This window comes from Neolamprologus multifasciatus, chromosome 11, assembly GCF_963576455.1.
Source record: "Neolamprologus multifasciatus chromosome 11, fNeoMul1.2, whole genome shotgun sequence".
Taxonomy (NCBI): Eukaryota; Metazoa; Chordata; class Actinopteri; order Cichliformes; family Cichlidae; genus Neolamprologus; species Neolamprologus multifasciatus.
In genome coordinates this window covers 36,068,689-36,086,188 of record NC_140449.1, presented here as the reverse complement: position 1 = coordinate 36,086,188, position 17,500 = coordinate 36,068,689, and the positions used below count along the sequence as shown (strand labels likewise).

At 51.3% G+C, this 17,500-nt stretch overlaps 2 protein-coding genes across 3 annotated transcripts in view; one reads left to right on the top strand and one right to left on the bottom strand.

Moving 5' to 3' along the window:
* pik3r4 (phosphoinositide-3-kinase, regulatory subunit 4) overlaps positions 1-2,929 on the top strand; it is a 14,310-nt gene extending 11,381 nt beyond the window's left edge. For both annotated transcript variants that reach the window (XM_085175960.1, XM_085175961.1), the window contains 8 exons: positions 1-59; positions 135-299; positions 392-603; positions 713-844; positions 927-1,027; positions 1,100-1,188; positions 1,790-1,910; positions 2,046-2,929. The exon at positions 1-59 is cut by the window's left edge and continues 107 nt beyond it. In XM_085175960.1, the coding sequence (XP_085032086.1) occupies positions 1-59; positions 135-299; positions 392-603; positions 713-844; positions 927-1,027; positions 1,100-1,188; positions 1,790-1,910; positions 2,046-2,216 (1,050 nt within the window). In that variant the 3' untranslated portion in view covers positions 2,217-2,929. The remainder of the gene's footprint in view (positions 60-134; positions 300-391; positions 604-712; positions 845-926; positions 1,028-1,099; positions 1,189-1,789; positions 1,911-2,045) is intronic.
* The window catches only part of LOC146509225 (collagen alpha-6(VI) chain-like), a 63,020-nt gene continuing 47,974 nt past the window's right edge, over positions 2,455-17,500 (bottom strand). Inside the window, exons 30-42 of the mRNA XM_085175976.1 lie at positions 17,458-17,493; positions 16,400-16,462; positions 16,254-16,316; positions 15,737-15,772; positions 15,617-15,653; positions 12,008-12,519; positions 8,829-8,916; positions 7,733-8,374; positions 7,522-7,609; positions 7,178-7,335; positions 5,877-6,047; positions 5,478-5,525; positions 2,455-5,308 (exon numbers count right to left, since the gene is read on the bottom strand). Coding sequence (XP_085032102.1) covers positions 5,133-5,308; positions 5,478-5,525; positions 5,877-6,047; positions 7,178-7,335; positions 7,522-7,609; positions 7,733-8,374; positions 8,829-8,916; positions 12,008-12,519; positions 15,617-15,653; positions 15,737-15,772; positions 16,254-16,316; positions 16,400-16,462; positions 17,458-17,493 — 2,118 coding nt within the window. The 3' untranslated portion in view covers positions 2,455-5,132. The remainder of the gene's footprint in view (positions 5,309-5,477; positions 5,526-5,876; positions 6,048-7,177; positions 7,336-7,521; positions 7,610-7,732; positions 8,375-8,828; positions 8,917-12,007; positions 12,520-15,616; positions 15,654-15,736; positions 15,773-16,253; positions 16,317-16,399; positions 16,463-17,457; positions 17,494-17,500) is intronic.

The following is a 17,500-nucleotide window of genomic DNA, read 5'->3' as shown; positions in this document are numbered from 1 at the left end:
GACGGGACCGTCAAAGTGTGGGACAGCCAGAAGATGGAGGGCAAGACCACGACCACCAGGTGAGGTTCAGGTGCGCCTGCCCCGCACGCAGAAGCGGCGCCGCGGAGTCACTGACCCTCACCGTGTCTCCGCAGGTCGGTGTTGACGTACTCTCGCATCGGCGGCCACGTGAAGACGCTGACCTTCTGTCAGGGCTCGCACTATTTAGCCGTGGCCTCGGATAATGGATCCATCCAGCTGCTCGCCGTCGAAGCCAACAAACCGCCAAAATCCCCCAAAGTGCAGCCGTTCCAGAGCAGGTAACAGAAACCCGACGACACAGTTCAAGATAACAGCCGCGTTTGAGACGAGCGCCAGGATATCTGACAGGAAGTCGTCTGTGCTCTTTCAGGTCTCTGGACCTGCAGGAGGACGGCTGCACGGTCGACATCCACCACTTCAACTCCGGCGCCCAGTCGGTGCTGGCGTACGCCACCGTCAATGGCTCGCTGGTCGGCTGGGACCTCCGCTCCAACTCCAACGCCTGGACGCTGCGCCACGACCTCCGCCTCGGCCTCATCACGTCCTTCGCCGTGGACATGCACCAGTGCTGGCTCTGCCTCGGTCCGTGCGTCCTCACACGAAATCTGTTTGTGGTGGCGGGAAAACGGTTTTAACAAAGACGTACGTCCAGGTGTCCCACGAAACATTCACGTCTCTGTGTGTCCTGCAGGTACGAGCAGCGGCACCATGGCCTGCTGGGATATGCGGTTCCAGCTGCCCATCTCAAACCACTCCCACCCTGCCCGAGCACGAATCAGACGGCTGCTGATGCACCCGCTCTACCAGTCGTCTGTCATCGCAGGTCAGCTGAGTCGCCTCAGAGTTCGTTTCTGTTCAAGTCTCCACAGAGTCATAAGTGTGTGTGTGTGTGTGTGTGTCTGCAGCTGTGCAGGGCAACAATGAAGTGTCCATGTGGGACATGGAGACCGGAGACCGCAAATTCACCCTGTGGGCGAGCTCGGCACCCCCACTCTCTGAGATGCAGGTGAGTGTCTGAGGTGTGTGTGAGTGTGTCTGTGTGTGTGTGTCACTGAGGTGTGTGTTTGTGTGTCTGCAGCCGTCCCCACACAGCATTAACGGGATCTACTGCAGTCCTGCTGACGGGAACCCTCTGCTGCTCACAGCCGGCTCTGACATGAGGATCAGGTGAACCCACAGAGAAACATCCACACAAACACTCCACCTCACAGTTCTCTGCGTCGTTAGCTCACAGGTGGAGTCCACGGATCACTGATGTCGCCGAGCGAGCGGCGCCCGGCTCACACAGACTGGTTAGCTGAGGTTAGCTCGCTGTAGCTGGTAGCACATCGTTCACCTGTTAGCAGGAAAGCTAACATTAGCTAACATTAGCTAATGTTAGCTAATGTTAGCTAACGTTAGCTAAGATTAGCTAACATTAGCTAATGTTAGCTAACATTAGCTAATCTTAGCTAACGTTAGCTAACATTAGCCAGACGCACTCAGTGAAGCTCAACAGGAAGTTCTGGTTCTGGCTGGGTCGTATTTCACCCTCCACAGTTACAAAGCTCGGTCCTGGCAGGAAGTCGTAGTCACGGAGAGATGATGTCGTAGCTGTGCAGCTGACACCGCTGGGTCATCGGGTCAGCTGACGCTCAGGTGTAAGCGCCGCTCTGTGACCCACAGAACATCAAACATGGCAGCAGGACGAGCTCACGGCTCTGTTCGTTTAACAGTTTTTCTGGAAGTTTCTCTGAGCGACCTTTGACCTCTGCTGACCTCCGTTCAGGTTCTGGGACCTGGCGTATCCGGAAAGGTCGTACATTGTGGCGGGCGGAGCCAACGACTCGCTGCACTGCCCGTCTGTCCTCTACAGCCGCAAGATCATCGAAGGGACCGAGGTCGTACAGGTATGCACGCACACGCACACTCACGTGCACACGCCCATGCACATGCACACGCACACATGCACACACACACTCACACACACACATGCACACGCACGCACTTCCTGCTTTCATCTTTGAACGCTGCCGTCTCTGCAGGAGATCCACAGCAAACAGAAGAGCGGCGTGGTGGAGGACTCGCCCCGCCGCGGCCCGGAGTCCCTCCCCTTAGGTCACCACGACATCATCACGGACATCGCCACTTTCCAGACCACGCAGGGCTTCATTGTCACCTCGTCCAGAGATGGCATCGTCAAAGTCTGGAAATGAGGGCCCCCGATGACATCACAGCGCACGCACACACGGAGGTGTGTGTTTATGGACACACGCTCCTGTTCCCCATGAACACGGTTACATCATCAACAGGAAGTGAAATGCTCTGCTGTAGACTCTGAGCCCTGACGACTAGTTTGTGCTTTTCATGTCCGTCAGTGTCAGGTGACAGGAAGTGCAGGTGTGCAGCTGATCTCGCTCCTGCCAGATGAACACGCCGTTTCTCACTCTGAAGTCTTGTTGCCTGGATACGAAGGAAACCTGATTTTCAGAACCACGGTTGATAGCTGCGCTGATGATTTAGGGACATGTAAATCTGTTGAGTTGCATTATGGGACATGTAGTCTTGTTTTGATTCATCTTTAGTTCAGTTTTCCATGTGCAGGTGTGATTCAGCTTCTTTAAATCGGAGCGTCAGCGACGCCTCCAGCTGGGCTCCACGTTGTTCCTGCAGAGGCCACCAGGGGTCCCCATCCACAACTCGGGAACTGCTGTTGAGTCCGTGTGACGTTCTTCTTGCTTCATTTGAAAGTGTTTTATTAACAAAAGGACTGCGTACATCAGGAGCACAGATTAGTCACCTGAGGTAAACTTCCTGTCTCGTTGTGATGACTCACCTGAACGATGCTCAGAAGCATCGAACAGTCAGAGCTCCACAAACCAGAATCTGTGTGTGTGAAAATAAAACCATCATGTATGAAACGAGCAAACTGAGTGAGACCTGAAAACTCTGTGTGCACGTGAACCTGTTTAGACGTCTTTGTGGGGCCCAAAGTGCCACATTGAAGGTGTTATTTAGACTCACAGTGTGGATTCAGTGTCAGGGTCACAGTCAGGCTCAGGGTCAATTAGATGTCCCAACTAAGATATGAAGACGAGAATCTGTGTGTTGGTGCATTTAAATGTCTTCATTTTTTTACAGTTTTAAATAAAAAGTTTCTCTCACACACACACACAGACGCACAAAGACGCGCACACACACACAGACGCACACACACACACACACACACACACACACACACACACACAGACGCACACACACACAGACGCACACACACAGACGCTCACAGACACACACACGCACACACACACACACACACACACACGCACACACACACGCACACACACACACACGCACACACACACACACACACACACAGACGCACACACACACAGACGCACACAGACGCACACACAGACGCACACACAGATGCACACACACAGACGCGCACACACACACACACACAGACGCACACACACACACAGACGCACACACACACACACACAGATGCACACACACACACACACACACACACACAGATGCACACACACAGACACGCACACAGATGCACACACACACACACAGACGCACGCACACAGATGCACACACACACACAGAGACACACACGCACACGAACGCACACAGAGACGCACACAGACAGAGACACACACACGCACACAGACGCACGCACACAGACACACACACACAGACGCACGCACACAGACACAGAGACACACACACACGAACGCACACAGAGACGCACACAGACAAAGAGAGACACACACACACAGACACACACACACACGCACACAGACACACACGCACACAGACACACACAGACACACACACACGAACGCACACAGAGACGCACACAGACAAAGAGAGACACACACACACACACACAGACACACACACACACGAACGCACACAGAGACGCACACAGAGACACACACACACACGAATGCACACACAGAGACACACACGGACGCACACACACAGACACACACAGACACACGCACACACACACGAATGCACACACGCACACACACACACAGACACACACACACGAACGCACACAGAGACGCACACAGACAAAGAGAGACACACACACACACACACACAGACACACACACACACACGAACGCACACAGAGACACACACGGACGCACACACACAGACACACACAGACACACGCACACACACAGACACACGCACACAGACACACACAGACACACGCACACACACACACACACAGACCACGTGATCAGAGACCGTGGCTGTTTCCTGATTGGTCACAAAGAGGAAGTCAGACGGACACTTGAGATCATTTTATTTTCTTAAACCATCGTTGACGTGTGAAAGCTGAGAGTTACAGGAAGTCATCAGGGTCCCGTCTGTGGGAGCGATGACGTACACGCTTCACTGTGTTTAATGCTGCATCAGGTTCATGGAAAATTACACATCAACACGTTAACTTCACTCAAGTCTTAAGTTCTCACATCAGCCTCCACCTGATTTATAAAAAGTAGCACCTGACTGGAGGGAAAGGAGCGTGGGCGGGGTCTGTGAGGGAAACGGGATGTGCTCTGGAGGGAAAACTACGGAGGCCCTGAAAGGTCACAGTAACGTTCACGTTTCCTGTGAGCTGGATTATGATTCAGCACAGAGAACTGAGCACCAACCTGCAATTTCTCCTGTGCCCAGCAGAGGCAGCAGCGAGTGAGTCGCCATAGAATCGCACGTTAAACCTTTCCAGCCTGTTTTAAAGCGTTGCAGGGGGCGTGGCCTCTTTGACTGAGGCTAACTGTACAAACAGCAAGTCCCGAACACTTTTTTCTGTTTCCTAACGTGAACGAGGACAAACCAGTGCGAGGAGCAGCGACCGTCAGCTGTTACAGGTCACACCTGCTGGGACGGAGACTTTAGGCGATCGTTCCTGTGACCTTTCTGGGCCTCTTCAAATCGAACATGCGTGTAAACGAACAAAAAGCAGGCGACACATGACTGAAAGCGTTCGAGCCGTTTCCCTGATGGCGGCGGGGGAGGGCGGGCGGGTAAATGCTGTGACTAATTCATTGAGTGGCCTCGGCAGGTATCTTTATGCGTGTTCAGCCGTGACGCTCTCGTCCTCCTCATCTGATCTTCGTCCCACACAGGCTCTGACACTGCTCCTGCGTCAGGAAGCGGTTCTTGTTGCCGCCGCAGCCGCCGTACCAGAAGCGAGCGCACTCCTTCTGTGCGGCGTCAAAGAACCACATCATCGTGTAGTTGTCGCAGCTGCCCTGGTCCTGAGGGAGGATACAGGAATCTGGAGGACAGGAGACGGATATTAGAAACATCTCAACATGCACGCTCGTCCTTGTTAGAACAGCCGGGAAATAGCTCCTCCTCTTTCCTTTTCTCTCGCTGCCTTTTTTAACTTTATTGGCACAAACATCGTGTGTGAGCTCACACAGCTGTGCGCTCTTCTGTCTTACCTTTAGAGACAAAGCTGGTAGGCGGAGTCTTCTCCACCACATTGGGATCTGCGACAGAGGACAGAGTAAAGTCAGAGAGGCGATGACTGTGCAGTCGAGCAGTGATGAGGGCTTCTCACAGGTCGGCGTGTTCTGTCACTGAGCAGGAAGTACTGGCACGTGAGAAGAAGAGCGTCGCTTTTACTGTGACCTTTGTCCCCCACGTACATACATGTGTATGCATGTCCGTGTGCAGACGGTCTGAGCGTGGACAGCAGTAACAGAGGGCGTGTTATCAGTGACCACAGAGGACTTTAGTAGGAAGCGACACGCAGAGGATCCTGTTAGCGGTGCGCTGATAGCAGAGGTGAGTGGGTCCACAGACGTGGAGCGGGCAGTTTGTGTGCAGTCTGGACTTACGCTGGTTCCCACATGTCTGGAAACATTCATATTCCGTTCTAAAGCGGTTGGCGTTGCCGCCGCAGCCGCCATACCAGAACCGAGAGCATGCACCGACGTTTGTGTCAAAGAACCAGGCGGTGGCGTATTTCTTACACTGGTTGCCGATATCAGCGGGCAGCTGACACCGGGCTGAAAGCAGAACACACACATTTACTACAAACAGGCAGCGGCTCCAGCACAGACCGACTGAACGCCTGCATTCCTTCTGATGACCAGCAGGGGGCGACTCAGGAGGAGGAAGCTTTGGGAGAAAGTCTAAGTCAGTGCCAATTTTTCCCCAACGTTTAAGAAACACCTTCAAACATAAAGATGGAGACGGAGCAGTCGGCTGCAACGCTGGGATTCAGATTCTGAAACCAGAAGTTTCTCCACCTGAGCCAGTTTGTTGTTAGCAACCTTTACGCCATCATCAGCTCTGTCATCCATCATGGCTGACCAACGAGCACACCCTCCTACCCGGATGATCTGATCTCCTCGTGTTGGTGTTGTTCCCAGATCATCATGAAAATGTTGTTCCAGGTTCAACATTGCAAGTGACCAATCACATTATTGTGACGTTATTCTTTTGCGCACCAACCCATTCGTGCATTTATGAAATTACAATGTTGCAAGGACAATATCAATTCTGCTGAGCGTTTATTAAAGGGTCAGGGTCAGGGTCCGTTGATCGGCGGACAAAGGCGGTTTCTCGCAGCTTAAGTACAGTTTTTTGTTTTACGCCAGTTTTTCCCAAAGTCGCAAAAGTATGACATCACAACATTCTGATTGGTCACTTGCAATGTTGATCCTGGAACAACCTTTAGTATGATGATCTGAACAACACCAACACGAGGATATCAGATCGTGCCTCCTACCCCGGGCTCCTGTACATGATGATGCTCCGCCTCCTTGAGTTGCTTTTACTGCCTCTGAGAGAATGCAGGCTACGTCCGTCTTTTATGTACAGTCTGTGGCTGAGACCCGCTGCTCATGCAGTCGAACAAAGACACGAGGTTAAAGCATACACGACACGCGACATGCCGACCACATCTGTGCAGCTGCTGAAGGAGAGAACATCTGTACACACTTTGATGAAAAGAGGCAGATTTGCTGAAGTTAGTCTGAACCCTGCACACGACGACATTTACTGTGTGACAAATAAACAATCTTTTCCTGCTGAACCCCAGAGGTCAGAGGTCGTGTACCCCTGCCATTATGTAAGGCGTTGTCAGAGCGGACCTTCACCTGCAGCAGTGTGTCTGCGCTGTGTGCGCGGCTACCTTTGACGTGCGTGTGAGAGACGACTTTCTGGCCGTTTCCTCTGATCAGAGTGTCGATGACGTCCAGCTGCTCGCTCTGAATCTGTCCTCCGGTCTGCTCCTGGAAGTCCTCCTCCACCTCCTCTCCAAACACGTCCTCCACCTGTGCCACGCCCTGACTGAACACAGCGACCACATGTGTGGACACACTATCACCATGTGAGAGCCTTTCAGCTTCCTAAAGCACAACAACTCTTCTTGATTCTCCCAAAGTCAAACATCAACCAAGAGTTAGAAATTTCAGGAGCTGCAAACTTTCGTTTTAGCTGAGGCCCACGTGATGGCGATGCGAGTGTGTGATTTACCCCGTTATGAATATCTGTCCTCCCTCCTGGCCGCCCAGCTGGTCACATGCTCGCCTCAGAGAGGGAGGAGGATACGAGGCGACTCCCTCTGAAACAATCACGGGACAAAAACAGTGATGGTGAGATATGCTGTGCAACGGGAAACACCTGAAACACCTTCCTTCAGGTGTTCCAGAACACCAGTAATCTGATCTGATGGGAAACATCTTACTGTTGAGGGCGGAGAGGAAGACTCTGATGAAGCGCTGGGCGTAGCCCTGCTCGTCGGCCTTCAGCCTGTCGAGTCTGATCAGGTGCTGCTGTATCGGCACGCTGGCCAGCGCCTCCACCTCCGTGCGGTCGTAACGATCACCCACCGCCACCACAAACAGCGCCACCCCCTCACACTTGGCCTTCTGGGAGATGTAGCGCAGCGTGGCCTGGTCTCTGTAGGCCGTCTTGGTGCCCACCACAGTCAGGACGGCCCTCTTGCTGCGCGGCTGGCCGGCCTTCAGCAGCACCTCCCTCAGGGTGTAGTCCAGCATCTGTCCCAGCGCCAAAGAGCCGCCCTGCTGCTGCATGTTCTGGATCATGTACGTCTTCATGTCTCCAGCGTTCTGGTAGGTCTGCAGGCCGAACTCCACCTTGGCGCTCTGTTGGACCAGAGCTACTCGGGCCTGGCGGCCGGCTCGGCGGGGCTGCGGACTCACGGCCAGCTGCTCCACCACAGAGCTCAGCAGCTGCCGGGCACCGGCGTATTCATCGGCCTGGATCTCCCTGGAGCTGTCCAGCACCATGACCAGGTCCACATCCGCCTGCTGAGGCGGCACTGGTTCCTGGATGAAGGCGCACTCCTCTGCACGCCTGCAGGGGTCTGCAGAAACAGAGGTGACATCAGAAAGCGTGATGCTGATGACAGGAAGCTACAAGCGACCCGTCGTGTTTGTGCACATCAGATCTTGGACTACTCGACAGGAACCAGGATGCTGTGGCACAGACGCATTTAGAAAAGACGCCAGCATATTCTAATCATTGAACCTCATGGAAGGTCTAACAGTGTGCTCTGATATCAGCCAGCGCGCTGTTACCCATGGGTTCAAAGGTCAACAGGAAACACTGTGCACAGATCCATCAGATCATTCGTTATGCATTTATTATCACTGTGGACTTTCAACCCCGAGTACTGAAAACATGTTCTTCAAAAAGACTGCAGTGGTCTCATTTTTCATGCACAAGGAGTCAGTATTAGTTTGGCAGCGTTCTGCTCGTCTCCACGCCGCCGACCACGAAAAGTCAGAAGAAAGATCCGAGCAGAAAACGATGCTCACCGTAGCAGATGGCGCAGCTCCTGACCGTCCTGAGCCCGGTGGCCCGTTCTCCCAGCACCGTGAACACAAAGTTTCTCGAGTCGTCAACCTGATGGGAAACATCAAACAAAGCGCTGAGTACAAGGTTACAATGAAATCGACTCATTAGACATCGTTGTTCAGACACAGACGATTTTAAGTGATTAAAGCTGAGCTTCCTTTGTTTGCAGAGACGCTCGCAGTGAAGCATCGGCTGTTTGTTCTGCAGAGCCAGATGTTGTCCTGATGTTTCCACGTGTGAAATGTGTTAATTTGATCTTAATGAAGTCCTGGAGGTGCACCATCTTTGGCTCATGCTTTACTTTCTCCTGGGATCGCTCCCATGGAGGACATGTTGTTCTGGGTTCTTCTGTGACCTCCTGGTTGAATCGTTGATGCTCTCTTGGAGTCATTCGGTTGTCCAGTTGCTCCTGAGAAGGTTCGGCATGTTCCAGGTTTTCTCCATGTGTGGATTATGTCTCTCCCCGTGGAGTCTCACAGCCTCAGAAATGTCTCTGTGACCTGACAGGCTGACTTTGTTTTCAGCTGCTTCTGCAGGTCTTGGTGTGATGTGATCTTCTAGCCTGCTTTACTTTGTCAGACAGCTTCTAACTAGGAACTAATTGTACTGATTCATACAGGTGCAAACTACAGTCAAGATGGCGCCGGTGTACATGGCTTGCCGTCCTCGGCTGTATCTGCTTCGCTGCTTTCTACCCCCTCTACGCTCTTTTATGGACCTTGGCATTGTATTTTTGATCCTTTTAGTTGTATGCTCATCTAATGGCTGAGCACCGATTACATACGACAGGCCAACACTTTTAAATCTAAGACTCTCCCATTCCTCTCGGGCTGATCCTTGCTGGAACCTGGGCGACACCACCGCGCCCCAACCGGACCCTCCGACCGGCTTCTTCCACCTACCTCTCCCTAACCAAGAAACGCTACAGGAAACGCGGTAGAAGGAGCGGCCATCGCGTTCGCCTCAGGGTGTACTTTACAGCCAGAGCCACAGGCTACCCACATGCCAGCCTGGACATTTGATCTTTTTTCCCTCCTTCCAGGAGCGCTCTGATGCTAAGTTGCTCACCCACCGTTGGATCTGCTCGGCTGACCATGAACTCTACCCTGCCCTTCCTGTGGTATGTTTTCCTGCTCGGGTTTGGATAACAGCGCTGCAACATTTGCCGAAGCAACCTAAGTGTCCTACGACGCACCACCCATGGCGATTTAGCCCCTAGGATATGGATGGCGTTGCTTAATGTCAGGTCGCTGGTCAATAAGACCTTTCTCTTAAATGACTTCCTCTCCACTAATGGGATTGATGCTTTATTCCTGACGGAAACCTGGATTCGTCCTGGTGAGTTCATCCCTTTTTCCGATCTTCTTCCATCGGACTGTGTCGCTTTTAGCTTACTGGTAGGAGTGGCGGCGTAGTCCTCCCTCCCCCCTGTTTTATATCCTCTCCCCATTCCTGAGTGCATTTCAACTTTCCACCAGTTTGAGCCTGGGTCACTTTTGTCTCTTAAGCGGCTAGTTGATCAAATGAATAACACCAATACTGTGCTTGACTGTTTTGATGTAATCGGACCTAGTATCCTATTTCTTATGAACCTTTCCTTGCTCTCAGGCTGTTCCTTCGGCCTTTAAGCATGCTGTAGTCCACCCAATTCTTAGAAAAAGAAACTGACTGTTATGACCTTTCAAACTACAGACCGATCTCTAAGCTCTCGTTCTTGTCCAAGATCCTGGAGAGACCAGTTCTCTCAGCTCCAGGCGTACTTGGAAATTTCATAGCACTGAAACGGTGTTGGTTAGAGTTCTTAATGATATTTCTGTAATCACTGATACTGGACGCTCTATGGTCCTAGTTTTACTGGACCTCTCTTTGGCTTTTGATATGGTGGACCATAACATCTTATTATTAAGACTAGTCTCACTGCGGGTGTTAGAGGCACTGCCCTCGACTGGTTTAGATCACACCTCGCTGACAGGTCCTTTTTGGTTAACTTAGGCACCTCCTCTTCCCCTGCACCGGTCTGGTAGGGGTGGCGACGTAGCCTCGGTTTTTAAAAATTCATATGCAGTTCGGCAGCTACCCTCACCTACCTACTCTAGTTTTGAAGTCCAGTTATTGGGGATGCATCCACGACCACACTCTGCGTGGTGGTTTACCAACCGCCTAAATATAGCAAATGTTTTATCACGGACTTTGCTGATCTCCTAGGCTCCGTTCTTTTTAAGTATGGTTGTGTTCTAATTGTTGGCGATTTTAACATACACACTTGCTGTAAGGATGACTCATTTGCTAAAGACTTCCTTGCTTTAACTGACTCTTTTAACCTGGCTCAGTGGGTTAATGACCCAACCCATGTTAAAGGACATACTTTGGACTTGTTTTTTCCACATGGTCTGGACATTTGTTTTGTGTCTTTATGTGTGCAGAGGCAGAACGTACCAAAACGGGACCTCACCTGTCATGTAACCTGTAAGCATTTCTGGGTGTACAGATGGGTGGGCCAGAAAAACAGTGAGTAGATGTCTGTACAGAGCAGGAGCGTCTCAGCAACATGAGACGTCATTGGTCAAGGCCACAAACGTGATTCCTGGGACTCCTCCTGCTCCACAGAAACTCTTCAAGTTTCCGTGGTAGCTGCAGGAGTCGCTGTGACATTAACAGATGTTTTTATACTCGATGCGCTGACGTCATCATTTCTGGTGTTGGTGTCTCATACAGAAAGTGGATTTTCCCTCCAAGAGCTCAGAGCCTTCTGGGAATCTAAATGGTGGCAGAGTTAGTATAAACGAGGCTTTATTTAGTTTGTTTGAAGTAAAGGAGCAGCACTTCAAGCACTATCGTCAGATGTCTCCTAAAGAGGAAACACATCTTCCTCGTGATGTGGTTCTTTCCAGAGACTTTGGTCTTCTGGCTCAGCTCCCTCTTCATGCCTACTGCTGACACCGCTCCACTTTCCTGTTGGATTTTGTAATCAGTTTTCCAGCTTCAGCAGGGATTGGGAAAACTGCTGCGATCCCTTTAGTCCTGCGCTAATGTGCAACTCGGACCGAAGGCAAAACAGTCTGAAGAGACGGACTCTGTGCTGACAGTCAACATCTGGATGAAAAACATCTGCAGCTAGCTGCAGGTAAATGACACCTACCTGCATTGCTTGTTCAATATCGGGAGTGTTCCTCAGAGAGATGACCGCTGGAACAATGTTGAGGGCCCGGTACTCCATCATGGCCGTCACAATGTCGTTAGCCTCCTCTGTAGGCCCGCTAGAAAAGAAGACGGCCACCTTCCTCATCATTATTCCTGCTCGGACTCGTTTGAAGATGTTCTGACCCACGAAGCGCATGGCGGCGCCCAGCTGCCGTTTGTTGGACGTCCTCTCCTGGGCGATGTTCCTCACGGCCTCTAGCAGCTGTGCCTTGCGCCGGTAGTCCTGGAAGCGGATCAGGTACTTGGTGTAGGTGTTGTATCCCACCACAGCGACACGCGCGCCCTGCGGGCAGTTACTCTCTGCGATACTGATGTCATTCAGCAGGGAGAGGAGGGCGGAGCGCTGCCTACCGAAGTCCCCCGGGGTCACGTCATCAGACATGTCGAGACCGAACACCAGCTCGGTGGGGTAGGCCGGGCACGCTGACCGATCTGACGGGCAAAGAGGAGCTTGTGTTAAACTTTCAGCAGCCGCCCGTTCATCAGTGACCAGGTTGGCGCCACGTTTATATCGGATTATACGAATCTGTTTACATAAAGGATGTTTTACAACAAACTGTAGAGCTAAACGAGTCGGGGTAAAGGTGAGCAGTCCCAGCAGCATCGATCAAAGGGAGGCTGTGAACGCGTCTCATGCTAACGTCCACACTGATGAGCCTCAGCTCTGTTTGCTTATGCAAAGCTGCTCTTATACCATCGGAGACTAAACAAGACCGAGACAGTCAACACGTGGATGTTGGTGCTGCTGAAGGAACAATTCATCTTATAATAATGTGTACTTTATTGATCCCTGTGGGGATCATTTAACCCATTCACTCTGTGAAGCAGTGACGCTTATAACCCAAGTTTGAATCACAGACTCTCACATATGATCTGTGTAATTGTTAGATACAACCTGGTGCTCCTGGTTTCTGCAGTGAAGCCGTAAAAATAAAACATAGTTCATTAACCTGCTGGGACCTGGCGTCCACATGTGGGGACGTCACATTTGGGGTTGTTTAGACAAAAATACTCAGCTTTGCTTTCAAAGGAGCCGTATTGTTGTTTCTCATTTTGCTCCTGTGCATCATTGCTCAACTGTGACTTTATAGTTTTCTATCAAACACCATAAAGTCACAATAGCAAAGAGAATTAAAAATGCCATGAAAGAGTCTTAGGAGGTTAAATATACTTAAATATACTTTCTAATGAAAGTGTTTCAGGTCGAGGTCACACAGGAAATCTGTGTTTGGCTGATTGTTTCTTTGTTGTAAAACTGCTGCTTTCTTCCCTACGTTTGAAAGGAGAAAGATTTTTGGGTTGAGCAGAAACTGAGCTAAGAGGTGGCTGTGGTGGATACTGGGCACCAGTACAGCTGCCCAGCAGGTTTCTAAGTAGTGCAACAAACCCAACACAAGCTGCAGCCTGACACCAAGCATGCCGCGTGTGATTGGACCTGCATCGCTCTTTGTGCAAAGTTTGTATAATTAAAAAAAATACATCTGCGAATGAGTCAAAGATGCTCAAAGACCACTGTAGTGGTGCAGAGAGAGACGTGTGTGTTTCCAGTACAGAGACCTGTGGGGTGCAGAGCTTATCAGGGGTGGAAATATTCACAGCTGTCCCACACATCTGCACGGACCCACACATCTGCACGGACCCACACATCTGCACGGACCCACGCATCTGCACGGACCCACACATCTGCACGGAAACCATGCATCTGCATGGAAACCACACATCTGCACGGACCCACGCATCTGCACGGACCCACACATCTGCACGGAAACCATGCATCTGCATGGAAACCACGCATCTGCACGGACCCACACATCTGCACGGACCCACACATCTGCACGGAAACCATGCATCTGCATGGAAACCACACATCTGCACGGACCCACGCATCTGCATGGAAACCACACATCTGCACGGACCCACACATCTGCACGGACCCACGCATCTGCACGGACCCACACATCTGCACGGACCCACACATCTGCACGGACCCACACATCTGCACGGAAACCATGCATCTGCACGGAAACCACACATCTGCACGGACCCACACATCTGCAGAGACCCACACATCTGCACGGAAACCACGCATCTGCACGGAAACCACGCATCTGCACGGAAACCACACATCTGCACGGACCCACACATCTGCAGAGACCCACACATCTGCACGGAAACCACGCATCTGCACGGAAACCACGCATCTGCACGGAAACCACACATCTGCACGGACCCACACATCTGCAGAGACCCACACATCTGCACGGAAACCACGCATCTGCACGGAAACCACGCATCTGCACGGACCCACGCATCTGCACGGAAACCACGCATCTGCACGGACCCACGCATCTGCACGGAAACCACGCATCTGCACGGACCCACGCATCTGCAGAGACCCACACATCTGCACGGAAACCACGCATCTGCACGGACCCACACATCTGCAGAGACCCACACATCTGCACGGAAACCACACATCTGCACGGAAACCACGCATCTGCACGGACCCACGCATCTGCACGGACCCACGCATCTGCACGGACCCACGCATCTGCACGGAAACCACGCATCTGCACGGACCCACACATCTGCACGGAAACCACACATCTGCACGGACCCACGCATCTGCACGGACCCACGCATCTGCACGGACCCACGCATCTGCACGGAAACCACGCATCTGCACGGACCCACACATCTGCACGGACCCACGCATCTGCACGGACCCACGCATCTGCACGGACCCACACATCTGCACGGACCCACGCATCTGCACGGAAACCACGCATCTGCACGGACCCACACATCTGCACGGAAACCACACATCTGCACGGACCCACGCATCTGCATGGACCCACACATCTGCACGGACCCACACATCTGCACAGACTCACCAAACACCAGAAGATTAGATGTTTCATCCAGATGGTCGGAAACTTCTTTTGTTTGTAGCTTTCCGACATTCTCAGAATTATTTTAACCTCCTAAGACCAAAACTCTTTCATGGCAGCATTTTAAACTTCTCTTTGATATTTGGGCTGATTGGGACCTGATGAATGTAAAAACAAAGAATTACCAGATTTCTTTTGTTTCTGAGACAAATCAGAGTCACATGTGAGGACATTGGTTTTAAAGTTTGATAGAACAGTGGCAGTATAATGTCCTCGTAACTGGATATCAGGGCCTTGTTGAGAAAAATTAATTATTTTCATCCAGACATCCCAAAATGTGATGTCCACACATGTGGACGCAGGTCCGAGGAGGTTAAGAAAACCTTTCTCACCATCCTGACACTAACGACAGCAATAAATGAGGAAAAATCCTGAGGAGAAGAACCACAACAACAATACTGTGCTGAATCTGAGTGCAGCTGCGTCCATCTTTGATCCAGTCTGTGGACACGGCTGCTGAGCCGTACTCACCACGATACCTGAGTGTTAGAGTGCAGACACGTACCTGCAGAGCAAACTGGAGGGAGAACAAACAGCATTTAGACACGTGCAGGTTTCATTTCCTGAGATGATGTGAGGATGTGAGGAAGTCTTACCACAGTTGTCCCTGATGTAGGTGATCAGCTGACAGTCCTGAGTCAAAAGGAAAGACCTGTGATTACATCCTGTACTAATGTTTCCTTAATGTGGCTGAGGTGGGTTTAAGGTGGACTTACAGTCATGGCTTTGCCTCCAGGAGAACCTCGGGGGCCCTGTGAACAGTGTGATATCTGACTAACATGACAGAAGAATGTTCCTCACATCAAACAAACAAAGATCTCGACACATTTTGCCTCATTCACCCTTTCGTGTAAAGTCTTTTATCAAACATTTGCACTCCGATGGAAGCACTTGGGGTTAGGATCTTGCACACGGATATTTGGCCTGCAGAGCGGAGCAGACGAGCACTGAACCACCAACGTTTGGTTAGTAGGTGACCTGAGCTACAGCCAAACGCTGCGTGAGCTCTGTAAAGGACAGAAATACCTCTGCGCCTGTTTAAACTAACCGTTAAGAGTTAAGTTTGGGTAAAAAATACATTTTCCTTTATCGTTGTAAGAGAGGACGAAATAGATTTAGAGGAAAACTAAAGTTTTCTTATGAATGAATCCACATCCAGCGATCTTTCTGGCTTCAGGCGCTCAGTTTGTGCAGCGTGAAGTCGGCAGCTTTCTAAAGCTTTTCCACACTCACCCTGTGTCCCGGATATCCCGGTTCTCCGGGGACTCCCGACCCTCCCGGCAAACCAGCGTTACCCTACGTGACCGGATCACAAACAAACGTCAGTGACGGACTCAAAGACCGAGCTTGAGTCAGTTATCTGAGCAGTGGACTCTCACCCCTCGGCCGCGGTTCCCTTTGGGCCCTGGATATCCTTTCGGTCCCTGCAGCCCCTCCTCGCCCTGCAGAGAAAGAAACACGGCTCGTGAGGTAACGCACCTCTGACAAATCCAAACAAGCCCTCAAGTCAACTTCCTGACCACACTCATCCCAAGAATAAATAAGCGTTCTTATCTCCGGCCTCCAAAAGCTTCTGGACAAACACCAGCGAGTAAAACTGAAATTTATTTATTCAGGCGGCCTGTCTCTCATAAATCCTTGAAAGGATCCAGTCGACTTTACCACAAAGCTGTGAGAGCTCAGTGATGCTCTGCTGTCAACCTTTTGTGTATGAATGTGTGCAAAGAAAGCTGGAGGCAGCACGGCGAGGTGTTTATGAGCCACCAGTGTCGGCAGGGTTAAAGTCCTGGCTGCAACCACGCAGCACCAGCAGAGGCTCCAGCGGGCGGTCCGGCCCACAGACTCCCACCTCAACACGTCCAACAGCAGAAATAAATGTTTATTTGACCGCAAACAGTAAAGTTTCTTGGCTACTAACAGAGAAACAGTCGTAATTGGACCGTTGTGGAAACATCTTGAACAGTGTTTCTGTGTTACCGTCTGAGTATTTGAAGTTTCAGTTTCAGTGAAACCTCTGAACCCGCTGAGCTCACAGGTCCATTCTGATTGGTCCGTGCCACGAACACCCGCTGACGTCCAGAAGCCGCGCGAGCGAGCAGCACCTGCTGTTTGCGTCCGTTTGAAGGATGTGAGAGAGCAAAAGGCCGACTTCACTGCGTCGCTCTCAGAGCGAGCAGCAGAATCACACATCAGTGTTACACCTGCAGGTGTTTCTGCTCAGCTCAGACGTGAATCACAGATTATTTTGTGTTCGCAGCATTTTCGTGGCGCTCCGTGAGCTCCTGAACTCGGTGAAAAACGTTTCCGTAACCTGCTCCGATCTTTGGATCCTAACTTGTTTCTGATCCGTTCCCAGCAGGCCGCCTTCATTTCCTGTCTGTGTGTTTACTGCGATTTAATGCCAGGATGGATTCAACCTGATCTGCTGTGAACTCACCCGCAGACCGGGGTAACCAGGGAAACCGGGATCGCCCTGCAAG